The sequence below is a fragment of the Raphanus sativus genome, chromosome 4 (genome assembly GCF_000801105.2).
Source record: "Raphanus sativus cultivar WK10039 chromosome 4, ASM80110v3, whole genome shotgun sequence".
Lineage (NCBI taxonomy): Eukaryota > Viridiplantae > Streptophyta > Magnoliopsida > Brassicales > Brassicaceae > Raphanus > Raphanus sativus.
In genome coordinates this window covers 32,925,429-32,951,034 of record NC_079514.1, presented here as the reverse complement: position 1 = coordinate 32,951,034, position 25,606 = coordinate 32,925,429, and the positions used below count along the sequence as shown (strand labels likewise).

Sequence of the window (25,606 nt, the reverse complement as noted above, 5' to 3'; positions counted from 1 at the left end):
TTCCTTTCCCTTGGGGATTTTGTCGTGCTTTCAATCCATGGTCAGAGCTGTTGGATCAAATCAATTCTTATCTCTTTGATATTGGATTGAGTAAAAAGTTTTTCCAGTCTCCTCTTCTGCATCAAATCACTAAATCCCTTTTGTTTGTGTTGGTTGATTTCTCTATTCAAGGATATGCGTTTAATCCTACCCTCTGATAATCGATCTTTGCTCTTGTAAAAGCTGATGAGCTTTAAGTAAAGTATCTTAGCGGATAGGAAGAGACGATGTTAGATTGATATCGGCTGATTTAACCGGATGTTTAGCAGAGTTGGCGTCTTTGGACGGTCCAGCAAAAGACTTCTTGTTGGTCAATCGAACTATCTCTGGTTTATAATATGCTGTAGTTTAAGGTTTCCAGAACACAAACAAAGGCTGTAAAGAAGAAGGAGAAAGAAGGTGTTGGAGTTTACTACAAGGCTTCTATTGATTCTAAGGTTTCGAGAAGATGTGAAGCTAAGAATCTTTCTATGACGGGGATGAATCAGACATGGTGGCGATAACGGAGGTTGCGCGGTGGTGAAGCAAAGCGGTGGGCCATGATTGCCTTTAACGGGAAGAAGACGTGTGGGTCCTTACGTGTCTTGACATCTATCATGCGTGACATGTTTTAATTTTTGAATGTTTATCTCTACCACTTAAAATTTCAATATTAATCTATGTTGTATATGTGTCTTGTTTTAAGTCCACACCTTGTAAGCCTTTTTGGGCCTTTAATGAAAACTTAGTTGACAAAAACGGAAGAGTCGGTTAATGTCTACCGACTTAACATAAAACGATAAAACCATTGGATAATCATTTTTCTCTTTTATTTTATCTTAACGCAAACAATTTTATTATAAAATTAAGATTATCTAGATATTTGAAATACTTTAAATTATATAAAATATATTTTTTTATAAGAATTTCATAAATGGAGATGGAAGATTGATTTTCGTACCTAAAGCTGACGAGCGACGAGACAACTAGTGATGGTTAAATAAAGGTATCAATCAGGTTATAATAACTGTCAAATGGATATATTTCTTTTAAGCATCTTATTTATGGAATTATTATTTTTTGCCATCTAACTTTATTAAAAGACTAAAGCCCACAAAGCATACAAGATAACAAAGCCCGAAGGCCCAACTGAAAGAAACCCATAAGAGAAAGAAAAACGACTAAAGCCTACTAAACTTAACTTGACACATAAGAAATCCGACTAACACCCATCAAATTTTGTAAAAGTGTAAAGGACACGTGTTAATCGAAAACGAAGAATAACATGCGTCGCAGAAACCTTCCACCTTCACCATCCTGAGAGTTATGCTGGAAACTGAACGACGCCGGAAAAATCTCTGAAAATAAGCGCTGCTTCACATTCCTCCAACGCCAGAGATCCTTCCCACAGAGAGCGTCCATCGAACAAAGCCGAAATCTCATCCGGATCACCAAACCACCAACACGGAATTAAATCTCAAAATTACAACATCTCCGCCTTCATCGCTTTCGCACCGTCTTCGGAAAGCTTCATCGACTATCGAGATCTCATCCAAGCGGACGAACCATCAAACTGAAGAGAAGAGTTACACCCAAACACACCCCCACTAGTCAAAATCGGAACCAAAACCCAATCACACGACGGGGAGTTTATCGAAAAGCCATTAGCGCAAAGTTTTGAAAGCCTCCATCCCCGGAGTCATAAGCCGGCGAAGATGGAGCTGTAAAAACCTCTATATCCCGAAGTCAAAAATTCGATCTGATAAACCAGAAGGAAAAATCTCGATTCATTTTCTTCCTAGAAAACATGCACAAAAAGAGAAACAAAAAAACACAAAACTGGACCGATGGTTACTGTGGAAGTTTACTCCATCGACCGGAGAAACTAGTCACGGCGGGGGTCTAGAGAGAAAGTAGAGTGTTTTTTACGCAAGTTTTACTAAAACTAATTAGAGTTAATCTAATTTGTGGATTTTTTTTTGGCCTCCAATAAATTGATTTTTTATTTTTGGCTGTTGTTTTTTTTTTGAATCAAAAGACTATTCTATTACTCAAATTTGAGGTGATCTAGGTAATCAGACCGAAATAGAATAACCAAAATAGCATAGAGTTCTACGAAAATTGCGAATAGTCCTGGCTAAGGAATGAACAATCAAATTTTTGGCTGTTGTTTCAAACGGTTTAAGATGACACGATAAATTTAAATTAAATATTATATATTTTTGGTGTTGTATAGTACTCTTTTTCTGTGTAATGATCGGTCACGTGGTGGCTGGTGGGTGGTGACAATTTTGATTCGTTTCACGTGAGTGTCGGTTCCAAAACCTGGCTGAGAACTAAACCTATAAAGATCATGTACGATATATGCATATAGTATAATAAATACTTTTGTTTTTCTGCTGCACAGTTTGTAGCTACATTCCACGTGGTGTAGAACATACTATCGCAAGTAATGAGTTCTACTGCATATAATTGTTTATTACTTTATATATATATATTTTATTTTTTATTACTTTATATATATATATAATATCTTATTCTTTTGTAAATTTAGTATACAGTATTCTTCTTAATAGTTATGTGCAATCTATTGGTCAAATGTTTGAAGTATTACTACGGTATTCATGGTTAGTCTACTCAGAATTATCTTATTACTGCAACAAGGCCCGTCTTATTTATATGAACCTTGAGCAAATTTCAGTTACAAAAAAAAAAAAAAACTTGAGCAAATTTAGTTCTATGAGAACAAAAAAATACAGTTTTGCAACAATGAATTATTAGGGGTACTATATCTCACATCCGGAATTATATGAGACATTAAATAATATAACTATTATATATCACATCGGAAATTTTAAAGGACACTAAATAATATATAAAAATTTATGGTCAATTCACTAATTATCCATTTGTTTAAGTTGGAAAGTCCATAATAAACATGATTCTAACATGGTATCTGAGTCCAAATTCTAAATATTATAAACCCTTAATTAATATAATCTTATCCGATCGGGTATAAATATCGTACTTAACCCTTTTCGACAGAATATAAATATCGTAACTAACTCGCTCGATTGAATATCATCTCGAGGAGGGTTACTATATTATATCCCACATTGAGAATTTTAAGAGATATTAAATAATATATAAATAGTTACGGTCAATCCGTTAATCAGCAATTAATTTTAAGTTGAAAATCTATAATAAACCCGAATAGAAACATTTAATTTTTTAAATCATTAAATTGTATAAGAAAAATTTCGGTTTTATGGGATTTAATGCAATTGTCCCTTGCACATGCCTGCAACATAAAATTGATCAACTATGAGATTATATTTGAGTCTTTGATTCATGAAGCATGACCAATTAATAAAAAACAAAGTATAATCGTGTAAACATGTTGACAAAAAAATATTTACACATTTTATCCTTTAAAATTATAAAAAGCTAGCAAAACACTAGAGCAATTTAAGTTGTATATGTATATGTGTCATAACAAGCGACACATCCATACATGTGAACATGTGGAATGCCGTTCTTTTTCTTCTATTTTGTGCAACTTTTTTTTTTTTTTTGCCATCTAAAAATAAATTTTATTAAGGGGTCAAGGCCCATAACGGCCAAACCCAACCGAAACCCAAAGGCCAGACAGTCCACTTACATCTAAACTTTAGTCCGACATAAAGGACACCTGAAACGGGCCTCAAGCCCAAACCAAACACAAACGCGCAGTTTCCACCGCCACGCGTCTTTTCGTAACTCCAGACCGTCCACGTGCGTCATCCACCAAGCACACGAGACACGCGTCATCTATCCATCCTTCGTGATCCAATGGCCGAGATTTTCGCCGGAACAAAAACGAAACGAGACGTGTTTCGCCGGAAGTCGCCGTCGACAAACCACCGCGCCCAATATCGCCGCCAAATATATTCCACCAGAGAGAATCATCGAGCCTGTCCCGAGATCTTATCCAGATCTTAACATACCACCGCTTGCGATTTGGAATCACTCCCTTCTCTTGTATCTTCGCCACCATAGCCTCATCACCGGAGATCTCATCCGCCGTAGAAATGAAGCCAGCCGCCGAAAATACTAACTCCTCACCGAGAGTAACCAAAATACGATGACCTTCCTTGGTCATCATCAAACCCAAAGAACTTTTCCGATAGTCGACGAGGTTCGGCTGAGGAAGCCTCCACCCCCCGAAGTCTAAAGCCGGCGACGGCTGAGCTTTGTGAGCCTCATCATCCCGGAAGCAAAACCCGAACATGCAGAGCGGGATCAAAAGATAAAACAAAAATTTTCTAGGCATATATACACGAAAGAGAAGAGAAAACAAGAAAGAAACACTTAAAGCCGGACCGGCGGTGGCTGTAGAAGCCCACCTCGCCGGCCGGAAACACTATGCACGGTGGTGTTTACTAGAGAGAAGGCGGAGCTCTCTCTTTCTCTCTTCTCCCCTATTTTGTGCAACTTATAACATAGTTTTCTATTTTTGAAAAGGACATATAACATAGTTTAAAATTTTAAAATATAACATAGTTTAAATATAACAAAGCTTTTATATAAAAAAATGATTGTTAGCTATCTAAGTATTGACCACCACATGATTAACTATGCAAAATAAACTAATGTACATCTAACTACGAATATATGTTATATATGACAACATCTTTCAATTTAACTATGTAGTTAATATCACAAATTTAATTTTATTAATCCAGAAAAACAACGTAAACATCGGAGACATAACTAAATTTAATTATCTCATTGATCAATTGCAATCTGATCCATCTGACCAAATTTAACTAAAATTTGATTCATCACGACAAAAAGGAAAATCAGTGAAATTATTTAATTTACAATCTGGTTAATCAAATTTTAATTGATAAATGGAAGAATTAAATGGGGTTAACGTCTCAGACGTCTACGTCACTTTTTGGATTGATGAAATTAAACTTGTGATGTTAATGAAATGCTCCTACCCCTCCACGGCTAATGGGTCGTTCACGCCCGCTTTCTCGGCCCGTGGGCCCCACCCTGTTCCAGTGGTTGATCCGTTAATTTAAAGGTTGGAAATTATTGTTTACTGACTTTGCAATTACCACATGACTTTTTCGTGATTTTGCCTCACTCGACGCTATGGCAAATCACTTCCCGATAGGTCACTCTTCCTTTCACTACTCTAGTTCAAGCATACGTAATTCTAGAGTTCTAAACGGATGTGTACCGAAAAATCTAAACACACTTTGGTAACATAGGTATCCAAATCAATTATCTTACGTCTTTTCATATATCACAATTCTGGAAGTTCAATTCATCATCTCTCAAAGAATGCAACATCCTCGTTTCCCTCCATGACAGGTCTCAAGACGCTTTTTGGGTCAGAACCAAGATAGCTAACCAAATCTGATACCACTTGTAACGTCCTGACCCGTCCACGGCTAATGGGCCGTCCACGCCCGCTCTTTCGGCCGTGGGCCCCATCCCCTTCCATCAATCGGTCCATTAATTTGAAGAGTCAGGACCTCATCAGTCATCACGACCTCAGTCAAGACTGTATACCTCAAATCTCATCTAATCAACTTTGTTTTTTCGCTGGATCACCAATGAGAAGACATGAGCTATTAATAAGGGGATTTGCTTATGTGCCAGATGTTGACTGGCCAGTAAATAGTTGTTAACTACCTAGAAATGTGGCATTTAGTGAACTCAACAGCTGTTATCACAGTACGACTTAATAAAAACAAAAACGTGTTTAATTGTAACTAGTGATTTTCCGGCGCGTAGCGCCGGGTTCGTATGTTATACTTTTACCTAAATTTATAAATTATTATATGGTCTTAACAAATAAAATATGTTAAAATATGAAAATAAAAATATATTAAAAATGATATTTTATGATTTTTTTTTATAGTGGTTAGTGACCGTAGTACATTATTTTGTTTGAAGTTGTTTAGTTCAAAATGTAATAGTATAAGTGGTTGTTACTAATCGATTTAATAAAAATAGAATAAAAAGCCGATAGTCATAACAAAATTAATTTAGTTGGAATTTAAACACAAAACAAAGTTGATATTTTATATAGAGAACATACTTATATTATTAATTATCAAATAACTATATATGAACTATAAAACTTTTACTAATATATTTAGTTCAAAATAATAGAAAAATGGAACACGTTTCAAATTTTATAAAAAATAAGGGTAATGTGTCAGTTTTTGTTAAAATAATTGGTGAGTATCTAATATATATTTTTAAAATTACCATGTTGACTTTTAAAATATAGAATTTCGAGTTGTTTGTGTTATTTTAGTTTCAAGGTCTCTCAAAAAGATGTATCTTAAAATAAGAAACATAAAATTATTTTCTATATTAATTTTGTTATAGTGGAAGATTTTGTGTGTTCATAACGAAATTCTTGTTTGTCCACCCTTATTTAGAAATATCAACTAATCTTAATATGAATCTAAATATATTTTTTTATCTAAAAACTATAAATGGTTCCTTAACTTCTCTATTTAATGGACAACTTCTATTTTAATCGGAATGGAACAATTTCACCAAATCTTCCTAGTAAAAAGTCAATTTGTTAATTAGTAAATGAGATGTTAGCATCTATAACGATCATGAGAAAGACAATTTCTAACTATCTGTGATATTCGGCCTTCCTGACTTGTTGCATTTAGTAATGGTTTTGACAATAAATAGTTAGTGTGGTGCAAAGGATTAATGGTGAGGGTGGTGTGTGGTTTATCTCAGATTGAAAGTAATGATTCTTTTTTTTAGTTAAATTTTAATAGTATATTAATCATATTCACGGTTTTTAAAATGTACACGGATAGCATGTATCAGAAAAGTTATTTGTTTCCTTGCACAGTGTAACATGGAAAGATATCATAGAGTTTATGTGTCAATACCAATAAACCAAATGTTAGTCTTTTGGACTTGAATCGCCATCAATTACTAAACATTATTAGAGTGGGATGAGTGGAATTTCTAGACTGATTATATGACGGTTACGTCGATTGCGTTAAAGAAGGAGAATCGTAGAGGCTACATTCTCCATCGTTAACATCAAATACAAAGAAACTCTATAAACCAGTGTCTTGAGACCCGACCCGGACACTGAACCGGACGATTTACCAGATCTCTAGATCATTGGGTTAACCGTGGGTGAACCGCAGTTTAGTAAATAAATTAATTTTATTATATAATAATATATTAGCTATGAAAATAAATATATAAAACTAAAGTTGATATTTTAAATGTTTTCAAACATAAAGTAATTGTTTGGATATGTATCTATTCTATGTTTAAATTTTTTTGAAAATACTTAACTTTCGTTTCCATTTTTGTATTTTAAAGTATTTAAAAAAATATGTAACATAAAAGTTATGAAATCTAAAAAAAAATCAAGACATAAATTTCATAATAAATTAAACTTCCAATCCAAAATTAAAACATCATTGTAATAAATTGTCAATAACAAAAATAAACTAATACCTAATCACAATTAACACCAAAACACATTAAATAAAGTTGAAAAAAAATTAATTATTAAAAGGAGAATGCCACATGACATTTTTCCCTCCAAGAAAAAAAAACTCAACTTTATTATATAAGATTTGGTAATTTTTTTGTCTCGTTGTCAAATTGCATGCTATAAGAAAATAAAATAAATACAAGTGCATGTTCTGGTGATTTGTTCAGAGCACCTCCATTCAAAAAAAATTTCACATATCCTACCATAATATCAAATTTGGTATTACAACTACACCAAATTTGATATTTTGGTTTTAAATTTTATTTTTATTTTAAACTACTACATAAAACTCGACACAAAAAATAGTTTATATTATTACTTTTTAGATTTAATTATTTATAATTTACTAATTGTGTTTATTAAATTTAGTTTTATATTTATTTATTAAAATTTAGCAATTTTATATTTTTCTTTATTTATATTTGTATTTTCTTTTAGTTAGTTAATTTGTATACTTATTTATTTCTTTTCTTTAAAATATTATTCAAATTTAAAATTTTGTACATATAAAATGAGAAGCATTTTTATTTTGTTGCAACTTAAAGCAATTGATAACACTCATTTAATTATATTATTAATTAAAAATATAAACAATAATATTTTGACGTTTTAGTAATACCAAAATACAAATACAAAATAGTATGATATATTCATTTAACTATACGTTAAAATTAATTAATAAAATTAATCTATCTATAATTAAATAAAAGTAATATATATTATTTTAATATTTAGTATGATAAATAATGTCATAACAAATTTGGTGTAATACTATTTACACTACACCAAATTTTGTTGGATGACGTTGTTTTAGATGTTTCAATGAAAATGAAAGTATATTAAATTTGGTGTTTTGATATTTAATAGTTTTCAAAATATATTCATAAAAGTAAAGTAAGAAGAGAAAACAAGTTCTAATTTAGAATCTTTGAGATTCTCTTAGAAACCAATTATATATTTGTCAAGCTATCACTTGTTTTTAAAGAAAAAAAAATTAAATTCATTATTAGAAACAACTACTTTATGGTTTACATACTCAATGTGAGATTAGCGTTGGATTTGCTCTTATAATTTCTTTTTTGTCAAAGAAGGGGCTGCTCTAGTCTTATACGTGCGTGTACTCCAAGTCTTATTGGCAACCCCTTAAGATAAGAAAACGGTGGATACATTATCGATATCCTTTTTAATCACCGAGTTCCTAAAGGAAACCTTGATATAATGTTTAGATTTACACGAACCAATTCTGAATATTTTATGTATTTTAACTAGTTTTTGAATGTGTGTTGTGTGTTTATGAATATTTTATTAAGACATTTTAAACTTTCTGCAAATTATGATCTATTGTGAAGTAAGCAGAAATGATTTCTCATCAATAAAAATGTGAAGGCAAAGCCTTATATAAAACATATACACAAATATCAGTCAACATTTAAAAGTTTTAATGTACGATTTGATGGTCTAATATATAGTTCAAGAAAGACTTATTCATTGGCAAATTTATACATGGTAACATGTTTAAGGTTAGATTCTTTATCAATGTATCAAAGCTTGTATATCCAATGGTGAGGTCATCTTCATAGCATTTATGTCATGATGTAGGATTGTTAATGGTGTATATATTCCAGTTTAGAATTTTCAGTGTTTATTATAATTCCACTATAAAATCGTTAATGGTGTTTATACTCCACGTAGAACGTGACAAAAAAAAAAAAAATACTCCACGTAGAATTATCAATGGTGTATATCCCATTGTAAGGTCATTGATTAATAAAGAAGTGCATCAATGCTGTAGTTATGCATCTTCATCATATCGTAGTTGGATCTGAAAATTTCCTGGGTAGTTCAAGTTCACCAACGATCACTCAACTAGATCAATATATTATTTCCGGAGTCTTTATCCATATATAATATTCGTAGACAAATCGCATAGTTGATGAAAACAAAATGAATATCTGTTTCTGGAATCTTAAATGTTAATAAAAACACAACATGGCGAATTGTGAGTTTTATAGGATAGTGTTTTTTTGGTAAAATGTTAAGATTTTATAGGATAGTGTTGTCACATAAATGATAGTTTTTCTAGGTATGGGATCTTATTGTTTTTTTAAATGATACAGAAAGATCAACTACGGAAGTTAGGAATTTAAGTATATACTAGAGATTGACCCGCCCTCAAAAGGGCGGGTATATGTTTCGTTTTTAATTTTTTCATCTCATATAATATGTTTGTGTGTTTGTATAATCATATTTTCGTATGATATGCATTTAATAGAATATATAATTTTGTAAGTATATTAAATAAATCAATTTTCATAAGCATGTATTTGTGTCATATACGTTTGGGAAATTATTTTTAATTGTTATTCATAAAGTTTGCAAGATGTGATATTTTTTGTAGTTTCATATACGACAGAAGTTTTAATTTCTCACATTTTATTTCTAAACTTAAGTAGGTGTTTTATTAAAAGATATAACAAATTATATAACTTTTTTCTTTAGAAAGGCTAGTATATTTTTTATTTTAATTTTTTTAAGAAAAATAATTTTTATATTTGTGTTTTTATAAATTTTTGGTATCTATTAAATATGTCAAATTACATAACTATACACTTATGTCATATGCATTTTAGAAATTATTTTCAAACGTTATTTCTAAAAGTTGTAACATATTATATTTTTTAATAGTTACCTAATATAATTAGTCAAGAATATTTGTACCCAAAAAATCTGATCCAAGATCGACCCGAAAATCAAAATCTTACTCGAGTAGACTTCGTTTATATATTCGAACGTTTCTTAAAGTGTTGTATCTGAAAACTAATAACAAACTCAACCCGCAGCAGAAATCGAACAAATTAAAAAAAAGTTTGAAACTATTAATTCTTAGTATATTCTATTCAATATATGTATATATGAAAATAGGTTAATACCGTCTTCACTAACTTTAAGTAAAACCAAATTAAATAACTATTTTTAATCGAATAACATATTTAAAATCCGTTAAAGTGAATGAATTTATATAAATATTTATTTCTATTAAAAGTCTACTTAAACCCCGATAAACACTATTTTTAACATCATCTGTTTTGTTAATTGGTATACTTAACATCTGTGTAAAATATTTAAAATTTGAATAAGTTAATGTATGATTGAATAAATCATAATTTCTTGGATTGAGATGTAAATTATGTTGTAATAGTCTAAATTTTAATAAATAGATAAATAGATTAGTAGGTTATTAGTCAAACCAAAAAGAGAAACAAATATATATCTGGAAATGAGGAGGAGTAATATAACAATTGACACAAATGTCGAACCATTATTTTTATCATAATAGATAAAACCATCGCATTGCCATTTGGTATGACTTAAAGTAAGAAATAATAATAATATTGATATTTCTAACCGTGGCTGAATATATTTGTTTGGAAGTGGGTTCCTAAAAAAATGGAACTAAAAGTAGAGATTGCAAAAGTTGTTTTATTGGAAAAAATAGTTATAGTTACAACTAACATTGCCAAAAAAAAGTTATATAACTTGTTTTATATTTAAATTAAAAAAATAATTGGACATAACCTTACATCAATAGGTCACACTTGTGTTTTAATAGAATATAGATATATTTTATTAAATAATAGCAATTTAAAAATTGATCTCGGTATATTGCCGGTCGAACCCGTCAATCCGCGGGATTCAATTTTGTTTTGGTCAAAAATATGATCCGCACAATCCGTGAACAAATAATTTGTACCAGCACATGCCCCATTTAATTTTGCTGATATCCGCGGATTATAATTTATTTTCGAAAATAATTATTTAATTTAATTATTATAAAAATATAAAAATATATTTATAATAAAAAAATATAACTTATAAATTTTTTTTTTTTAAATTACAATATTTTTAAAAAGTGTTTACTTTGTTTTTTTTTTAAATACTTTTTGGATCGGTGGGTACCCGCAATCCAAAATCTACCAATCCGCACCAACCCTGAATAAAATACTCATAACCCGCATCCGTAAATCGATTTTTCAAATAGTTGAACCAAATTTATGATTCGACTAATATCAATGGGACATGATCCAAAATTAATAGTATTGATATATAAAGTAACATGTTATATTAATCAAAGAAAATGTTGAAATTTTCGAAATAAAAATTAAGATTATTGAATAACATTAAGATTATTTGGTCTGTATACTGACAAAATGAGCAAACATAGCGAAATAATATACTAATGTCACAGTAATGATTATTTTTATATGTAACCGTAGGATTTGTGTATTAGAAAGAAGTTGATAGCGATAATTATGGATTTCATTTAAAAGGTGGTTATAAAACGTATATTAGAAGTTGATAGGGATAATTATGGATTTCATTTAAAGGGTGGTTATAAAACGTATATTAGGATGTAGTTAGAAAATATATGTTTAAGTATGTAACATAGAAAAATAATTATTGGACACAACTTCATATCAATTGGACATGTTGAAGAATTAATAGAATATATAAGTTTCTCTCGTGTACAATCTAAAGTGGAAGTAGTTATCTGGATCATGAACTATACAATCGCACAACAGAAGATGATAACTAATAGTTTTGGTAACAAGTTGTTACGGTGAATGATGTGAAAGATGGTTTTTACATAAACATAATAGCATATATTTTTGAATAGAAGAGTAAGAAGTTCTTTTTTTTCTCCTGAGAACACATCTAATCAGTACTGATCCAGAAGGCAAGCCACCCAAATCATCGATTAGTACATCCGAATTACATAAGCATATTTTTTTAAAAAAGTTTTTATTAGTATTTTTTAAAAAAAAAATTATAGAAATTTTTAGGTAAATATTAATTTTGGGTGTTATTTAGTAAAGTTTAAATGATTATTCTCATAGAATTAGAGTTAATATTGTATCAATTATAAAAATATTAAGTATGATGTATATAGAACATTCTAAGATACAACTATTGTAACTTCCATTAGAATTAATATACTTTTTATTTTTGTATATATGAAAATAATTTACTGTATCTTCTAAATGATTCAGAAACCTTCATAAAAGATTTTAAATTTTTTATTAAATTTTATAATATAGTTTTTAAGTCAATATAAATGACTTTATAAATCTTTGTTCTGGTTTTATAAGTTTTAATATATAATTGTAAGTTTTTTATCAATTATTTACGGAATGGTATGGATTCATGCATAACTCGAGATGATTTATTTATAGAACTGAAGATTCTTCGAAAATTAAGATATGTGAAGTTTGAAAGCCTATCATATTGAAGTGCTTAAGTTTTTAAAAAAACCAGAAGATTGTCATCAAAACTTATAAATTACTTATCGTATATTATTAACCATTATGATATTAGTCACCATAACTGAAAAAAGTTTTTTGAAATTAAAACTGATAAAAAATTGGTATTCTACCATATCACAAAAGATGTTAAACAGAATTTATATGTTCTCTATTGAAAGAACTATGATTGAAAGACTTAACTATATATAGTGGATGATTTTACGTAAAAAATATAAAATAAATTATGTTTCAACAATAAAAGTTTTTATAAACTGTTTATAAAATTGGAATTTTTTGTTGTTTGATATTATTTTGTGATCTTGATATAATATGTATAGAGACATGAATTTTAAACCTGGCTTGGAGCATTATAAACCCTTAGACCGGCACTGCATCTAATTTGAAATTGGATAAATTATCTCACACATATATATATATATATAAATATATATATATATATATATATTCATATGACATTTGTTTTGTAATTATACTTCTTTGGTGTAGATGTTCGAACTATTTTGATACTATTAAGTTGTAGAAATATAAAAATTATGTTTCGATTATTAAGTTGTAGAAACATTTTTTTATCAAAAAAAAATGTTTCAAATTTCTTTTAAATACAATATTTTCATATTCTTATACAAACTCCAAATTTATTAAAAACTATGTAACCAATGCTTTTTGCAGCTTCTATTGATTGATTAACTTATTTTAAATTTAAAAATAAAAAGACATTATTTAGAAACTTTATGTTTAAAAGGAATGTGTAAATATGTCATGGAAAAAAATAAATAAAAAATCGTTTTATTCTTTCGAAAAATAAATATCTATTTATTCTGGTGTCAGCATGATCAAATTGGACGGGACCACGTGACACTTGATGGGAACGCACCAGCGCCCAAATAAGTAATAACCAAAAGATACCCAAAGCAAGCCATCAAGGAAGTCACCTAAGGGACCCGGCTACACGTGTACAGTATAGTGGGACTCGCACTCGATGGTTTCGACTCGGGCACAAACACAATATCTGAATTATCATTAGTTTATAATATTACTTTTTAATGTTTTTTAACTTTCCTGCAACTATAAAATCAGTCCATCCCCTTACTCTCCAATCATACCATTCAGTCTGATTTTATAACTTCAAATTCAGGTTTAGATTTATATCCTAAATGGGTAAGTTTTTATGTTCTTATTTTTTCTTATAATGAATTTTTGGTTCTTGAAATGTATATAAACACACAAAATACACAGGTTACTGATATGTTATCTTCTCTGTTTCGATCTTATTTCCTCAGTGAGATTCATCGAAGAGAATATTACTAAAATGTTGGAGACAAAGATCATCTCTAAGTCGGAAGTTTTATATGCCGGAGGAGACGACGGAGACACGTCGCCGGCGACCAAAGTTTTTCAAGATTTTCAGATCAACGAAGAAAACGTCGGAGGAGGAGGAGGAGGGATAATAAGATCATGGGTTGATTCCATGAGAGCATGTTCTCCTACTCATCTCAAACCTTTCAACAACCAATCTTCGTGGATTGTAATGTCTTCTTGCTTACCTCTCTTCTTTATATAATATAAAACCACAAAATATGTTTTCTTTTTGAAAATAATATATAGAACACCACAAAATATGTTATTAACGAGACAAATTGTGACTATGTAGAAAGAACATCCATCAGCTTTGAACATGTTCGAAGAAATACTTCATATATCAGAAGGAAAACAAATCGTCATGTTTCTTGATTACGATGGTACTCTTTCTCCCATTGTTGATGATCCTGATCGGGCTTTCATGTCTAACAAGGTATGTTTCCAGTTTCTTAATAAAATTTTCAGAATGTTAAAAAGTTTTTTTCCTGCTAACCTTCAAGATTAGCAACCGAGAAAAATCACAGTACACGATGTATTTTACGTTTGATCTAATAAAATATCACATAAAATAAACAGTAACGAGTAAAATAACATACTAATAATTCATAAAACGCATAACTACCGTAAAGAAACAAAGTTTCAGTTTTTCTTTTTGTTAAACAATAGCCTTACCATTCCGTCAAGATAGAAGTTTTAAAAAATTCACAAATTTTTAAATACTTTCTATGAATTTATATTATTTAATAATAAAAAATTTAAACTTCGAAAAATAATTGAGTTTCTTGGATCACTATTGATTTAAAGTAATTGAAAACAAATAAATGCAAAAGAAATCGATGAGTTTATGATAAACTATTAATGTGCTTTCTTAATATTTGTGAAAAATATGAGAAAATCTATGAGTGGATGTAGTAACAAATACAAAGTTTATATGTTCCAATTTGTTAAGTTAACTTTTGTTTCCAATTTGTATGAATTCTTTGTTTCAGATGCGAAACACTGTAAGGAAACTTGCAATGTGTTTTCCAACAGTCATAGTTAGTGGGCGATCTAGAGAGAAGGTATCATATAAGCTTTATGTTATTAAAAACTGTTAACTCTTTTTTTTTATTTGGACAAAAAATCGTCCATTCTTTATTTTAACGTATTCGCAATTAGTTAACCAAAAGGAAGTTACGTTTTCTTTTCAGGTTTATAATTTTGTGAAATTAACTGAGTTGTACTATGCTGGAAGTCACGGTATGGACATCAAAGGACCAGAGCAAAATTCCAAATACAAAAAAGTATGAATATATGTCTAGAAAATGGTCCACAGAAAACGTAGTCTATATAATAAAGTTTTTTCCTTCTAATTTTCTTTTTTTTTATTGAAAAATTCTAATTTTCATTTTTCCCTCATTTCTTAAACACAATCCAGAAAACCCAATCTCTTCTCTGTCAACCCGCGACGGAGTTTCTTCCGGTGATTAGTGAGGTAACATTCTACATCGATCAACTATGATTTTTCCGTAAATTATATCAATATTTTTGTTTTCTTTTTCTAGGTGTATATGAAACTAGTCGAGAAAACAAAATCGATTCAAGGAGCCAAAGTTGAAAACAACAAGTTTTGTGCTTCTGTTCACTTTCGATGCGTAGACGAAAATGTATGGACAAATTAAATCATAAATTTTATATCAAATTTAACCATATAAGTAATAAGAGATATGTTACTAGCTTCGTTAGTTATGTTCAGATACACTCAAGTTGATTTGTTATGTAATAGCAATATAATTTAAAACAACTCACCATTAATATATAAATGATAAACTAACAGAAATGGAGTGACTTGGCCCATCTAGTTCGATCAGTTCTGAAGAACTACCCCAAGCTCATGCTTACGCAGGGAAGAAAAGTAAGTTTAGTTAACAAAATTAGAGAGAAAATATTGTTTTCATAAGTAGTGGATGTCTCCCAGACTCAGCTTACTAAGATTTTTCTTAATCATGATTATTTACTTTTTCGGTCTGATTTAATTTCAGGTGTTGGAGATTCGTCCAATCATTAAATGGGACAAAGGCAAAGCACTTGAGTTCTTGTTAGAATCCCTCGGTAAAACTTTATGTATATATATTTTAACATGATTACCAAAAAAAACTTTATGTATATATACCTAATTAATTGATTGTAGATTCATTGTCCACAAACTTCATAGAGTGGTGGGGTATAAAAGAGTCCTAGTGGTTTAGAACTTTAGATGTTAAAAATTCTAAATTTTTTCACTAATTAAAATGACCATTTGACATGTGTAGGATATGAGAATTGTACCGATGTTTTCCCTATATATATTGGAGATGATCGTACCGACGAAGATGCCTTTAAGGTATATATATATCAATATTCTTAATGTCCCGACAAATAATTTATTCAATGGTATTTAAATAGATAGTTTAGATTAATCTTTATATAAATATTGACTGATGTGACATTGTAACAGATTTTGAGAGATAAAAGACAAGGTCTTGGGATCCTTGTATCTAAATACGCAAAGGAGACCAATGCTTCTTATTCTTTGCAGGAGCCAGACGAGGCAAGCTCTCTGACTCTATACACATAACACATAAATATTCTGTATTTTCTTGGTCTAATGTGGATATGTGATTAATTAATCCTTTTAAAAATTAATTTAATAGGTTATGGATTTTTTGGAACGTCTGGTGGAATGGAAAAAGTTAACAAGTGGGCAATGAAGAGTTTACAAATTACAAGTACATGAGAATCATTTTCTACTTTTTGTTATTTATTAAGATTCTAACGTATCAAATGATTAAGAAAATAAACAAGAAGACAAATCGAGGTTCTTGATCCTTTTTCTATCTTGTGTTTTGTGACTAGTCCCTTGTTGCTATCAATGCGAATCTTCAAACTGTAAATATATAATTTTATGGAGAAATATATGGTTCTCTGACTCTGAAGTCCGAATAATATAATTCGAAATTCAATCGAATTCTCTACATCAAATCTTGTACTATGTATATGCATGTTTGTGTGGCCATGCTAAATGAATATCTAATTCTCATTTCAATAATCGGATCTGTTTGACACTAGTAAACGCTCCAAAAATTAGTCGGTTAGGCGAAACACTCTGGATTATCCAGAATACAACATATACTTGCATTTTATAAAGAAACTTCCCATTTTAGTGGTGGTAGCATATAATGTAAAATTTTAAAAAGTTAGTTCGACAAAAAAAAAAGTGAAAGGCGAAATATATATAAATACCACATGATTATGTGTCATTTGGAAACAAAATAAAATTACACGTTCCTTTTGTTATCTCCGAAAATATAAAGGGATTTTTTCTTAATAAGTTCGAGCTTCTAAACTGTCAGAGCTGTCTATGAATAGATGCTAGGACGTTTTGAACATTTGGAATGTATGACTAAATTATGGGATTGAATCATACAGACAACATGAACCACAATGGGAACTATCTTATTATTAAGTACTAGCATGGAGTCCATGCTACGCATGGAAAAACTTTTGCTTATACAAATTATTAGTTTTTTTTAACAAATTTTTATACCAATTATTAGTTTTTTTTTGTAACACCAAATACTTCATTCATACTTAGACTTCAACGTCTAGAGTCGCTACAACAAACGGTTCATTCAACAAGGCTTGCTTAGCTAGTGCATCAGCATCCTTGTTGTTTCCCGTCGGATCCAAGAAAAGGATCCCGTCGGATACAATCAAAAGCAAGACTAATGTTGCAGATATCAGAAATTACTCCATAGACTTCAGGGTAGGAAGAGCCAGAGTTTATGGCTTTTACGATCTGTAGTGAGTCAGACTTGATGTGCACACGAAGGAATCCCTTTTCGATGCACAGCGTGAGAGCTTCCCTCACTGCCAGTGCCTCCGCCACCAACGGTGAGCTGACAAAGTAGCAGTGCGCCATGTAGGAAGATCTGTTCTATCTTTTGTCAATGATCCAGCCCAAACCTGCAACAAAACGATCCGAGTGCCAGGAAGCATCAATATTCACAACAATGCAGTTAAGCGCTGGTTGGTGAGAGGAGTAGGTGGCGCTTCGAGGGATAGATGCAGTAACGGTTTGAACCGTTAGCCATTCCTTAGCTGCTGAGAGGGCTTTAGTCAAAGTTTCCTCTGGCGTTATTACTTTGTTGTTGAAGAGAAGGTTGTTCCTAGAGGTCCAGATGGCCCATAGAATCCATGGAGCTAATGGTCTCGATGCGATGCTAGAGGGTGGAAGGCAAGTCAGCTTGCTCAGTGTAGGCCAGCAAGAAGCGAAATCTACCAGTCTTCTAGAGTCCAAGCAGTGAGTATATGGGGCTAGAGACCAAACCTTTTGGGCATACTCACAGTGGAAAAGAAGATGACTAATAGATTCGGCATTGTCGCATCTCTTACATTTGGGATCCACCATTATGTTTCGTGCTGCTAGTTGGGCTCCAACAGGAATAGCTTGATTCATAATTTTCCATAGGAAGAGTTTAATCTTTGGAGATGTGTGGAGGTTCCAGATGCTTTTGTTCCAGTCGAACTCGGCGTGATGTGGAGCTGGCTCTGTTTCTATGCGGTTTTTCATGGCTTTCCAGTAACCTGACTTCGTGCTATACTCTCCTGAGGTTGTCTATAAATGATGAAGAATATTAATATATGTTTTCATAATCAGAAATTGAGGATAAACTGGCCTAATAGATATAGAAAATTACAAATATAATAAGCAAAATACCTCTATTGACAATATTCAGTACTTCAATTTTCTTCACATAGCACTGTCGATATGACATCTTCATTTTCCTTAACTGCAAGAAGTGTTAGCATTTTGTTTTTGCCATACATTCATAACAAACCAATTAATTCACAGAAAAAGAAACTAAGAAACATGGAAACTTTTCATTGTTATTTGGTAGAAAAGAGATGAAATATTTACTTTAGTATTTACATGGTCTGATTTTAATTTTTTTTTGTGGAGCCTCGTTTTCCCATCCTCATATGACTAATTTACTAAACAACTTCGACCTGGATCATACAAAAAGAACAATATAATATTATATTGAGAAATAGATAAAAATGAATTCGAATAAAAGTAATCATAAATCTGTATCGGTTTTAATGAAGAGATGAGAAAGATAGGGAAAGACTGAGTAAGGAGAAGGACGATTGGCAAAAAAAAATAGCCAATAAAGTTAACTGAAAATTATATAAAAGATTATTTAAAATTAGAAATCGTGCAGTTCTTCTTGATTCAATTTTTTTCTGATTGTTTATTTTATATTTTTAAACTTTGCCATATATCGATTTCTGATTCGTTAGGTGATTTGTATTTTATTATATAATTTATTATATAAAGGATAAATGGTAGGACGATTTAAACATTTGGCATGCAAGACTACATAAGATAAAATCATACAGACAACATGACTCATAATGGGAGATTTAGCATAATCGTATTAAGTAGGTGCTGTAATAAAATATTTGATTAGTTGAACCTTTTGTACAGTAATGCATAAGTTAATATCCTAATTATGTATCTTCCGAAGGAATCTCATGTGAAGCAGCTACATATGTCTTTAATGTCTTGAAATTTTCAAAGAAAAACAAATAGTGATCATTCAGACAGAAGATTACGATATATTATAGAATTTTTTACTTTCCAAGATACTTTTTGAGTTTCATATATCACGACAATAAAGCACATTGCACTTGAAAGACATATTATCTCTAGTCAAAAACATCGATACCCTTATATTAAAGGAAACCAAACCAGAAAATCAAACCGGAAATCACTTTATCTAAAACCAATCATACCAACACAATCAACTCATAGCCCTAAATCTTCCTTCTCTCATTTTGTATCAATCTCTTCCTCTCTCTCTCATTATCTCTCTCTCTCTCTCTCTCTCTCTCTCTCTCTCTCTCTCTCTCTCTCTCTCTCTCATTTGCGGCAGAAACTAAGAACCCTAGACCACCGTCGAATAGAGCTCACCGTCAAATAGATCTCACCTTCTCTTCCTTCCTTTCATCTCAATCTCTTCCTCTCTCACTATCTCTCTCTATCAGTCTTCCATTGTCGCCTTCGTAACCTCACTGTTCTCACGAATCAACACCGCGGTTCTCAGATTCAAGTCATGCAAGGTTTGTTTCTTCCTAGTCTACACCTTATATATTCGGATCCTGTACTATATGTTTCTATTACATGTTTCATATTCGAGTTTCTTTCTAATCTACACTATCAATTTCTTGATTCAAACATAAAGAACACTGTTTTGTGTTTGTTTCCTTTTACGGATTTGGTTTATTTTTCTCGTACCCAGAAACTCGATTTCACCGTTTTTATATTAAAAATAGTTAATTTTATTTCATTTTCTCCATTTTTTCAGGTAACAACCAACCGGACCACCGCCTCCCACCGAGACTATTCACTACCCACATTTCTCTAGTGGACGGTCAATATCTGTCCACACTTCTTCCCTCCACGCTTCTCCCGTACACAACACCACCGCCCACGCTTTTACCGACCATGCTTTTACCGTCCAAAACTCGCCAATACACAGCTCCCCTATCTACAACTCACCCATCCACAAAGCAACCCCTTCCATCCAACTCCAACTACTCCCCCATCTCTTCTGCAACAGATTCCATATACCTGCTTACTACGGTCGAGCTTAGGCTTTTCACTTTCCACCTTCAAGCTGGATTTTGTGTTTTTTTGGTTGATACCCACAACCAATGTGATATGTTAAACCTATCTCTATGTACTTTCTTTAGGATTTCTAATACGTTAACAATTTGCCTAGCCAGATATTTTTTCCTTAATATTTTGTGGATGAATTAGATTTGAGAAAAGCTTGTGGACGAAATATCCTCAATCCAAAGGTTTCGTGGATGATATATATGTCAGAAGATTTTGTGTATGGAGTACAAGTAAGGATACTTGTGGACAGTTTCCGGAATAAATACTTAGGGCGCCGACCACAATTTAAAAGTGATAAGTTTGTATGCGACCGTTCCCCACACCCAACACAATAAATTCACGTCTTCATCAAACTGACCTACTGATCCAGTTTTAATTTCGGCCTTTGGATGGAAAGCACCAGATCAAGATCCAACGGTCAATAATAAAGCACTTGAAGCCATAAACCTAACAAACTAATGCCTCCTAGAAAACAAATAAACCAAACAAATAAACAAAATCGCAAAGGGAAGGAAGGGCATTATTGTCCGAAATATAGGTTGGCTCCAAGGAAAGTTTGTCACATGTTTAATGTGACTCTAAATGAAAGACAAAGACAAAATATGCTCTTCTACGTAATCAACTATTATATATATAACTCAATCGTCGAAGTAGAAAAATAATGTGCATCAATGTGTCATTTTTGTACTCCTCTGTATAAGAAATTATACAGATTGGTGTTTTAAGCTTTTTTACACATTAAGAAAAATTAAATACATTTTTATTACTTTTTATTTTAGTTATAAATTTTCTCTACTCATATTTTTACATTCTAATTTATGTTTTACTTTTACAAATGTATTAATTATATTCTAAACCATTTATCTTTCAAATATAAAACAAAATCTAAACATTAAACATTCCAATACGAAAAGAAGTATTCCCTCCGTTTGTAATACTTGATGTTTTGCCTAAGTGCACACAAATTTGAAAAACTTCATTTTTAAAAAAAATCATTTTAAAAATATAATTTTAAAATTAGTAAACGAATTATAAAAAATATAATATAAATCTAATTGGTTGAAAAGTTTCTAATAAAATTAAAATTAACTTTAAAATCTCAAAATGTCAAAATTTCCTGTAAATTGAAATAAAACAGTCTTTCTAAAACATCATCTATATTGAAACGGAAGGAGTATCAATCGACCACATCAAGATCTCATCTGATTCCCAAGCCACCAACCACAAAGTTAAGAAATCAAACGGCCTCCGAAAAACCGGAGATAAACCACAATCAACATCAACGGAAGATGTGAGGTAGATCCAAGTGCCGACAGGCCAACACCGAAGAAGAAGGTGTGGTCTCCGGAGTCAAAAGCCGGTCGCCCATTGAGAGAAAGATGCGGCACCAAAATTGTGGCCAAACATGCAACGCCGACGGAGCCATCCATGCCAGAGAGGAAAACCGACCTTCCTTGCTTCATCCTCTCCACATCCTCGCTGTTTCTCCATAGATCCGCCCGTTTTCCTTCCTTTAATCTAAAAGAAGATTTCTCGGTAAGACTATAATGGCACAGATGAAAAACGCATGTCGGTAGGGATTGAACGGGAACCAAGAAGGAAAAGAGAAAACGAGGTTAAGGGGAGAGATGGAGCCTCCGGTATCGGCGTTCACCGGACCGGGGCTAGGGTTTTTCTTCTCAAGTTGTCGCCTTCTTTGTTGCAAGCGAGAGAAAAAAAATTTCAGGTATATAAATCTCTCTTCCTCAAAAAAAAAGGAATATCTACTCTGTATTCAACCAATATATTCAATTACCATTGACATTCATCACTAACACTGAAACCATTTGTACAAATATCATATACAAATATCGTGTATAATTTCCTAAAAGTAGAAAACTGTATCAGTTAACTTATTTATGAGTTATATTTTTGTATATGTTATAAATTGTTTCCTTCATCTAATTTAGAGTATATATATGCCAAAAACCTTTAAGTTAAACTAAATTAAAAACGATTAAGTTATCAAACCAGTGTTACATAATCGATAGGAGTTCTCAGATTACGAACATTGCATGTTATCTTGTTTGTTTTTGTGCTCATTCCATTTTTTATACTCCCTCCGTTCCTAAAAGATGGTTGTTCTGAAAAAAAATTGTTTTTAAAAAATGGTTGTTTTATGTTTTCTATGAAAAAATTGCAAACTTTAAAAAAATTAATTGGTTTTATTGGATTATTATTGGCCAAAATTGTTGAAAATTGAAAACTACAGAAAACAATAAATTTATTATAATAATTTAATGTGTTTTCTTAATATGTGTGAAAACACTAAAAAAATTATCAGGAGTATATTTCTTTCAATGCAATTAAAAACAATCTTTCTTTAATGTTTGTAGTGATGCTGTTAGTAGAAAATAAAATATTGGAGAGTTCATATGTAGCTAATGAAAAAATATAGGAAACGACAGTTGGTACAATATATTTCTTGGAAAAAAAATGTAAGTGTGGATCTAAAATCCTAAAACAATATTTAATTTAAAAGCGGAAATGTATGTACGTCTAGAGTCCAGTGTGTCTATATGTGGGATGATGCTCCAAACTGCTTGGCGACATGTGCATGTGGCTCATATAATCACACTCACATGCCCAAAATTATAAGGGGCAAAACTTTGATCACCAATCCTTTTACCTGAATAATTATCATCTCTGACACGTCTAAACTAAAGATGGATTTTTTTTTTACAAATTCTTTTTCCGAAATCTAACTGTCTATTGAGTGGATGGTGAATTATCCAACGACAAATAAAACAAAATTAAAAGAAACCAATAAAGACCTTTTTAATTTTAAATGAACTTTTTATGTAGTGCCGCCAAGTACGAAGGAAAGTAGGGAAACATAAATAAGAGAGCATAGGCGTGCGTTCCAACCAACAATTCAACAAACCATGTGAAATTATATGCATATAAATAAAGATAAGTTTGTTATTTTCCAACTTTTTTTCATAAATCTTTGTTCGTTTTACATTAATATGAGTTTAAGGGGTTATATACATATCTTTATGACCAGATTGATAAAGTCACTATATCAGTGTAATTTTAGAATTTTTATAATACATTTTATAAAGAATAAATATATGTATAATTACATATTTTATTTTCTTTACTTCATTTTAGGCCAAAAACTGTGAAAACAATTATAAATACAAACAAAACAATTTCTTTGATTGTAACTTTTTGTCTCTTCTTGTTCCAACTCATTTTTGTATGAGAAAAAAAAACAGTCTATATTAATTAAGCTATCCCAAGCTTTTGATTTCACTTTTTTCATTATTAACATTCAAATTTTCTTTCTTAAAAATGTTTGAAATAGTGTCAGTCCATTTTAATGAATAAAAACACTTATGGACTGACATTTTTTGCCAACAAAAAATAAAAACATGAGTAAATTAGCCGAATGATCATAATGGAGAAAAAATTGCAAACTAACTATGTGATAAAATTGACACAATATTGTCTGATGACCTTGTAGCACACAACGTCCACAATATATAGATATTTTAAATAGAAAAAAATATAAATTAAATAGTATAGTATATTATTTATCAAAATACATGAAGGTTTATAACTTTAACAACTCAATAGATTCAGTTTTCACAGAAAATTTAATACAAAATTATAACTTTCTAATGTCTTAAAATTCATCAAAACAAGAAGATACTACTTTTTTTTTGCTAAAGAAGATACTACTGATGTTAAAGTTTAATCAAAATTATTTTCTCATAACAATGTGAATCCTATGACATACATGGACGTTTCTGAAAGATCGGAGACCTGAAACATTTTAGAAAGGTCTTAACTAAAAAAAAATTTAAGCTAATTTGGAGACCTTTTTCAGTGTAAATATGTTTCAAAAAAAAAAAAGGACCATAGTCCAATGTTTCACCTTGCTGTGCTCAAGACCGCCCCTGATGACATATGTGCTGATTTGTGGCATTCTTCTGCTGGTGGTGGCTACTTGAAACTTCATAAATACAATAGAGACATTGACGGTGAAATCAAGGTTCAACGTTACAAAAAGGTATACTCTCTTCTACGTTCCAGAAAAGGATATCCTTCTTCTCTCTGCATACCCGTGAGAGTGCACCGTGCACGCATGCATTTAATGTAATAATCTACCTCATTCAATCTATATTTAATACTATCAAACAATTAAAATATAAAGGAAACATTCAAAATAGTATAACATAATCTAGAACAGCAAAATGGTATAGTATATACGATGTTTTACAAATTAAAATTAAAAGCAGATAGGAAAAATAAAAAGGTTGCAAAAACAGGAGATAAGAAAAAAAATTAAACAACAACAAAAGAGATGGCGATTTTGATAATAAATAAGGATTTTGAGAAAATGTTTCTAGTAGATGATATAGAATATAGAATTGGTTATTATTTTTTAAAATTTTTAAACTGGTTAACTTTTAACTTCATAGTTTAATATTTTCTATAGTTAGTTATGCTTTATCAATAATATGAACAAAGTATATTGTTCCAAAAAATAACAATGTATAATATTTTTTTTCACAAACCATCATTTTTATGATAAAAATAAATGATTCTGTAAATTTTGATAAATATGTATTATTCTAGAAAATTAATGTAGAATAGAATTTGATAATC

The 25,606-nt window shown here is 30.8% G+C and overlaps 1 protein-coding gene across 1 annotated transcript; it reads left to right on the top strand.

Moving 5' to 3' along the window:
* Positions 1-13,908: 13,908 nt before the first annotated feature.
* On the top strand, positions 13,909-17,194 carry LOC108849732 (probable trehalose-phosphate phosphatase E). The gene is made up of 12 exons (XM_018623333.2): positions 13,909-14,046; positions 14,169-14,413; positions 14,540-14,680; positions 15,237-15,308; positions 15,438-15,530; positions 15,665-15,721; positions 15,792-15,893; positions 16,064-16,141; positions 16,269-16,338; positions 16,539-16,609; positions 16,724-16,816; positions 16,920-17,194. The coding sequence occupies exons 1-12, from the start codon at positions 14,043-14,045 to the stop codon at positions 16,974-16,976; spliced, it is 1,083 nt and encodes a 360-aa protein (XP_018478835.2). The 5' UTR covers positions 13,909-14,042; the 3' UTR covers positions 16,977-17,194.
* Positions 17,195-25,606: the final 8,412 nt, after the last annotated feature.